The 7,285-nt window shown below is 46.7% G+C and overlaps 1 protein-coding gene across 1 annotated transcript; it reads left to right on the top strand.

Moving 5' to 3' along the window:
* The first annotated feature begins 625 nt into the window (after positions 1-625).
* LOC130137892 (uncharacterized) lies at positions 626-4,985 on the top strand. Its single transcript, XM_056310405.1, has 2 exons — positions 626-811; positions 4,530-4,985. The coding sequence occupies exons 1-2, from the start codon at positions 626-628 to the stop codon at positions 4,983-4,985; spliced, it is 642 nt and encodes a 213-aa protein (XP_056166380.1).
* Positions 4,986-7,285: the final 2,300 nt, after the last annotated feature.

The following is a 7,285-nucleotide window of genomic DNA, read 5'->3' as shown; positions in this document are numbered from 1 at the left end:
CAGCAGCAAGTTGTACGAAGCTTCCACGTAAAGGAATACGGGGAAAATTTTGTATTAGACTAATAGAAGGAGGAGACGACGACGCCCGGTTGGGTTTAGATTTTTTTTTTTCTGAGAATTATTTATAGGGGATAAAGACAAGCTAAAGCAAAATAAAGTCGAGCGCAAATGACGTCAGCTGACATTGTTTTGTGCTCGACTCTATTTTGCTTTGACACTGACATCATTTGGGCGCTCAATTCGAACATTCTAATATTCTAATATTAGAATGTTAGAATGTTCGAGTCGAGCGCCCAAATGATGTCAGCTCTGGGCGCTCAACTCTATTTTGCTTTGGCTTGTCTTTATCCCCCGATAAATAATCGACCACTCCTCAGAAAAAAAAACCCAAACCCGATCGTGCATCATCGTCTCCTCCTTCTACACCACCAAGAGATCTTGAAAGAAATGGAGTCGTCTTGGACATCTCTGGACTCCGTGTCCTCCCTCCTGAGCATCGTGGCTTCCCTCCTGACCATTATTGCCTTCTTCCCGAGGATCCTGCACGTGAGAGGTCTTGACATTCACGCTCAAGATCCTGCTCCGGGACTACCTGGGCGGCAGGGAGGTGGCGGAGAAGGCCAAGATGACGCCAGCAGACATGAGCGAGGTGCTGATCAAGAACCGGAGGAACAAGGAGAGGGCGGTGGGGGAGCTGCTGGAGGCGCTGAGGGCGAGGGCGGAGAGGAACGAGAAGTACGGAGGACGGATGAGGGAGGGGTGCGAGCTGAACGGGGTGGTGGAGGAGGAGGAGGAGGAGGAGGAGGACATGGTGATTTTTGCGTCGTGAATTGTGAGGGCAATTTGGAAAGTACGGAGGGCTGAGGGAGGAGTGTGAGCTGAACGGGGTGGCGGTGGAGACGGAGGAGGAGGAGGAGGAGATGGTGATTTTTGCCACGTGATTTGCGAGGGGTAATTGGAAAGTTTCAATTTTTAAAAGCTCCGAATTCGTGTCTTATTCTTATATGCGAGAGATTAATAATGCTTAAAGGATTAGGATTCTTCTATCTACTCTTTTTTACCGAGCTTCTATTTTTACAGTGTGTTTCCTATTTTAAAGTTGGATTCATGTTCCTATCTAGACTTAGCGTAGGTCTTAGTAGGGTCTCTGAATAAGGTATTTTCTTGCGAAGAATGTAATGAACACTGAGTGAATTAATTTGTTTTGAATTTTGGCAAGTCTGTCTTTTATATTTTGTGATGCAATTCTTCTCTTCATCTTGATGCTTAGGGAGATGTGATGCTTCGAGGAATGTATTCTTCTTGAGTTGTGATTTGCTGTAAGTCCCGTTCGAATCTCGATCCCCATAGGGCTGACTATTTCGGACTCAGAGTTCCACATCAATAGATTATATTCAGAAATGTTAAATATCATGTCTCCATTTTGAATATAACATGTTCAGCCAAAAAATAGGAAGGCCTACGATGTAATTCCGGGATCAATAAAACTGATATTAATTCGCATTTCATTTTAGTAAGTCTCGCCCAGAGCTGATCACTCTTGGGATACTAACCAATAGGGTATGGCTAATTAAGAAGCAGTACGTGGACCGGGGACCCTATCGTGAAACAGACACCGATCACGAGAGACGCTGAGGGAATATTTTGGGCCAACGTGGGCCGATCATAGGAAAGGGTAATGGATTGGGTTTGGCCAAGGCCTACGATGTACAATAGGGACGCAGGTGATTCTACAAGACCGAAAGTACACGTGGCCAACCAGTCCTGAACTTGAACCGAACAATCGTGATCTCGGGAACTAGTGATAATTTCTCATTTTCTCAATGATCGAGACCATTACGATACGGATAGCCCTAGGTCGATACGCGTAACCTCTAAACAGCCGCCCCGTTAGTGAGAGACCCTAAAATTGAAAGTTTAGCGAGTTTTTGATTCACGGAATTGGACCCGGATTACGATATCAATTTTCGAAGGTTTAAGAGACTATTTTTGGGAATCTGACGTCATATTGCACTGGCCACACACGTTTGGAGTTAGTACGAGTAAAAATTGGAATTTCGGTCCGGGGGTGAAAAATTACGATTTTGCCCCTCGAGACGCCAGCGTTGCTTTTCGAGACCAAATGAGGTTATTTTTCGAGGCCGACGCGATTTTTGGGTGGCCACGCATACCGGGAGTCGTTATGGCAAAAAATTGGAATTTCGACAAAAATTGAAAAAATAATATTATTTTATTCCCGAAACTTTGACGTGGATTTTCGAGGGCTTGCGCGATGAATTTCGCGATTCCGACACCGCATTATGTTGGCCACGCACATGGAGGGTTGGTACGGGCGAAAAATGGAACTTCGCCCCGGGACCGGAAAAATGACGGTTTTGCCCTTGGGCCGTTTTCAGTTCCGAATTTTGGGAAAAATTTTGGGGTAATTAAATATGGATTATCAGCTGCATTATTGGGCCAAAGAACATTTTATCCTTCACTTTTTGGATAGGGATGGATTAGAACCGTTAGATTAGTGGCGTTTTGGTCAAATCGTGCGGATCGGCGATACTTGGCGCCCCTAGCCCCTAATGTTTGACCATGTTAAGACTCTCTCTCTCTCTCTCCTCTCACCCTCATCTGGCCAAACCATCCTCTCCCTCTCTCTCTCCCGATTTCTCTCTCTTTCCCTCTTGTTCTCTCTCGGCTTGGCTTTGCCAGAGCTCACCGCCGGCCACCGGAGCACCGCCGCCGACCGCCGTTCCCCGCCGTCGACCACCACAGCCCCTAGCCTCAGCCTTGCCCCTGTCCGACCCTTTCTCTCTCTATTTCTCTCTCTTTCTTCCTCTTTTTCTCTCTTTCCCGTCCGGCAAATAGGGCCGCCGGAGCTTCGCCGAAGCTCAGATCGCCGATCCGTCGCCACCCAGCCGTCCAGCCACGCTGTACGACGCCGACCGTACCTGTCCATACAGTGTCCGTACGGTCGGTACTGTAGCGTCCGTACGGTTCGCAGTCCGTACGGCCGTCGCGCGGGCCACCGCCACCTCGCCGGCCACCGTCCCCCCGCTGTCCGTACAGTGTCTGTACATCGCCCCCGTCCGTACACCGCCGTCCGTACCGTTCGCCGGGAACGTCGCCGCCGGTTTCACTGTTCATCAGTGATCGGCCGCCGTTCCTCGTCGCCGTGGTCCAGAATTTAAGTGAGTAAAATTCCTAAATCCGGATTAGGACTGATGGTGCATTTTTCTGGACTGGTTTAGGAATACTAGTACATGCTTAGAGGAATTAGTGTACCGATTGGTATGAATTATTATCGGGAAAAATGTAGTGGATCAATGAGAATTTATTGGGGAGAGTAATTGGATTGATTAGCCAATTTAGGAGCCCATTGGTGGAATTGCCGGGTATGTCCGAGTTGATTGATTGTATGTAATTCGTGCTTAATTGTGATTGATTGAGTACTGCTATGTCGCATGTGGTGTGGCTGATTTTTGTGGAGTGTGAATGGCCACTGTTTGGCTTGCAATTAATTATTGAATTGTGAATCGCACATTGGACCACATGGTATTAATTGGGCCAATTGAGCACGTGTTGTGATATTGAGTGTTTGAATTTCATTGGTGCTCATGGTGCATTGCATTGCATAACATGGACACGCATTATGCATGCCTAGTGTGAGGCATGTGGGGAAATTGTGCGAGAATGCGTGCCTGCCATGAGTGTATGATCACCTAAAATACCCTGAAGCATCATACGCTGGGTTTGGATAATAATGAGTTGCATGATCACCTAAAGACCTTCGGGTCGTGACCTTCGGATCGATACCGTCCTCATGCACTTTGAAGCAGGACGATGCCCGGTACGTCCGGAAGACGACCATCCTCATGCATTTTGAAGCAGGCTCTGGTTCGTAAGGAGATCAGTGTTGCGCCTCATGCACTTTGAAGCAGGCTAGAGACACTGGGCCAGATCGGTTGCTGCGCCTCATGCACTTTGAAGCAGGCTAGACGCATCAGGCCGTGAATGTTGTTGACTCGAGTCGTCGTAATAAATAATAAATTGGGCGATTGCCAATGTGGGTCAGTGGGCCGGGAAATGCACGTGACCTGTCGACGACATCTGCATGCATGAACATGCATGGACTGGCATGCGAGTGTGTGAGACTCGGTGCATGAGAATGTGATTGGCGTACGTGTGATAATGTGTACCACGTATGTGCGGTGACTATTATATGTTGATCTATCTAACCTGCAAGGTCAGAGAATGGTTTGATTATTGTTGTATCGTGATTTAAATATTTGTTTCCGGTCAGGAGATTGCATGCTAGCCTAGCCTAGGTTTAGGGGTTGAACTCATTGAGATTCGTCTCACGGTTGTGTAAATCGAAACTTTTCAGACCCCCAATTGTGAGGATGGAGAGACCACCGACTCTTTTTGGGATCCCTGTACAGATTCAGCAGTATAGCAATACCTACCCCTCAGGTAATGGGGAGGCTTTCGTGAGGTATCGATAAGTAGTATATGTGGAGATAGGCGAGTATTTTTACCAGAAGCAGGAGTACGTGGCATGGTGCCACCGGGATGCCGATGGAAATGTGGGAGAGCCCCTTAGGACCTTTGATATCCCGGTCGATGATGTTGGGTTGATGCAGCCAATTATAATTGATGGTGAGGTGATCGACCCTGAGATTACACCCGAGTGGATGATGCAGGAGGAGGAGGTGAATGAGGAGCCTGATGTACTAGCGGAGGACCCCGAGCCGATGGATGAGGAGGAGGATGAACCCGAGGCCATGGAGCAGGACGTAGAGAAGGACGGAGAGGTGGCAGAGCTGGGATCAGATGAGGAGGGGTTCGAGCTTTACCTTGACCCGGAGTTGGAGTCGGACTCCGAGGATGAGCGAGCCCAGGCGATGGATTCGGAGGAGTCAGAATCTAGTGAGGACGCCTCCGAGGAGTTGTCAGAGAATTCTTCCGAGTCATCCGATCCTGATTGGGAACCTTAAGGTCACCCAATGTCCTTAGTTAGTAGTGGGGGCCGTTACTTTTTGGACTGTAGCCCTCCCCCTGAGTTTTAGCCTGACCTCCCTAGCCACTTATCCCTTTTTGACCAAGTGGCTACTGATCATGTGTGCCTTTTTGTTTGTACTTGTAAATATTGTACAAAGGGTTTTTAATAGTAATATAAATGTGTAATTATTTTCTATGATGGTGTTTGATGTATGGCTATCCTTGGCTCATATCGTAGTTGTCTGGGTTTGTTTATTTTATGCTTCCGCTTGTGTTTGATCTATATATGGGTGTGGGTCGGCGATGCTTCCTGGGACGTCGCAGTCAAACGACCGAAGGTGGGATGCTCGCGCTTCGTGGGGTATGGGGCGTGACAATAATTTTTTTGAAGCTATGTGCTGTTTTTTTTCCTTGGAATTGATATATGTCTTCCTATGGGATCTTTTTAAGTTGGAAGAATTTGAGAGAGCAGTCAGGCTTATGAAATATGCTAGCACTAGACTCTTTAGATGCACGAAACTTGACAATAAATTTCTTTACATTCAGTTGCAAGGTAATAAAACAATCTAATCATAAGCAAAACTTATGTGCTTTTCGCGTTCCCTCGATCTCGATTGAATCGCCATCTCTTATTGAACTTATATACGCTGCATGATCCTACACCATCAACTTGCTCTTGGAGGCGGGTGCAATCACATAGCAGAGAACATCACATTGCCCTAGGAATGCTAATCATGCCGCGGATTGTGTGGTGAAGGCCCATCGCACTAATTCCCTAAATTCGAAATGACTATCTAAATCTCTCGATTTTTTTTGGTGTCATATGATAATTCATTTAAAATTATCAATTATAGTGACGTGCAGGGAAAAAGAGACCATAAAGGGGGAATGAGCGCCCCCCTTTTTTCCACGTTGTTTCCTTCGTCAGCTGTTCTGGTTCTCCCCTGCAAGTCAAAAAGGAAATGTTTATACTAATTGAGCCAGAGCCAATCCCTCTCATCCCCCAAAAAGAGGACCCAGAGAGAGCGAGAGAGAGGGTGCCGCGTGTATGGGGGCTTTGTCACGGTCACTGTTCCATTTCTTTTGAGAGGGGGAAATTTGGGGAGAACGCTCGTAACGGACCAATGGCGATGACATTCGCCTCACCATCATCCCCTCCACTCCTTACCCCTAGTAATGAGCCAATCAGCCACACCTGTCCCGCCCCTTTCCCTTCTTATTCTTATTAAATAAATCCATCGTAAAAAGGGCCGCTCCCGAGTGGACCGAGTTCGCGTAGACTCGACCCATCGGAATCGTTATATCATATGAATTGTACGTTAGACCTCACAAAATCAATGGACCAAATTTGCGTGAACTCGATGAGCCCTCGAATTTCTCGCTACAAGACCGGCGTGCAATAACAAACGTCACACAGAGCGTGTGGTGAAAAATTGAAACTTTACCGAATTAATGTCGATATAGTTATTTTTGGACCGTCAATCTCATTCTTGTAATCTGGATTTCGATTATTGTAAAAGCCTATCGTTTGGTTACTTAACTAATATATTCAGGGCACACTTTATGAAGTCCTCTACAAATTTGTGGTTGTGCCATTGAAAATAAATGAAATTGTTATGTGACATGGGTGCCATAAGGCCAAAGTGGGGGGCAACGTGTTTAGATATAAGAGGTAATTTTTTGGAGACTTTTTTTTTTTTTTGGCTTTATGCTCGCTTTTTTGACTAATTAATTTTCCCATATCAACCGGATTTCACCGTCGCACGGAGTCCTTCCTCCATAGCAGCAGCAGCAAGTTGTACGAAGCTTCCACGTAATAGAATACGGGGTGCGGCTGTTAAAGATACGAAGGGGGTCCTCGATTATTTATGGGAAGATGTGCGTCACACTTGACCAAAATGCTGATTGCAGACGTTCAAGTGTGTATTGCAGTTGAACATCTGCAACAGCATTTTGGGTCACATTTGACAAAAATGCTATTGCAGACGTTCAAGTGTGTATTGCAGTCAAATGCTATTGCAGACGTTCAAGTGTGTATTGCTGTGTGCAATACACACTTGAACGTCTGCAATAGCATTTTTGTCAAATGTGACCCAAAATCTTCCCATAAATAATCGAGGACCCCCGTCGTATCTTTACTCAGAAAGAGAACTCAAACCCGACTCTGCTTCGTCGTCTCCTTCTTCTACACCACCCAGAGAGAGATCTTGACACTCACACACGAAGGCAGAAATGGAGTCGTCTTGCTCATCTCTGGACTCCGTGTCCTCCCTCCTGAGCATCGTGGCCTCCCTCC

This window comes from Syzygium oleosum, unplaced genomic scaffold (assembly GCF_021117445.2).
Source record: "Syzygium oleosum isolate NSW1041296 unplaced genomic scaffold, Sole_v2.1 Sole_v2.04, whole genome shotgun sequence".
In the NCBI taxonomy this organism is placed as follows: Eukaryota; Viridiplantae; Streptophyta; class Magnoliopsida; order Myrtales; family Myrtaceae; genus Syzygium; species Syzygium oleosum.
The sequence above is the reverse complement of the archived record's forward strand: the minus strand, read 5'-3'. Positions and strand labels throughout refer to the sequence as shown.

Excerpts from the sequence above, each read along its gene's own strand:
- LOC130137892 (XM_056310405.1), top strand. The coding sequence starts at position 626 with ATGACGCCAGCAGACATGAGCGAGGTGCTGATCAAGAACCGGAGGAAC. Across the intron at positions 812-4,529 it reads AGGAGGAGGAGGAGGACATG|AAGCAGGAGTACGTGGCATG; the intron begins GTGATTTTTGCG and ends TATTTTTACCAG.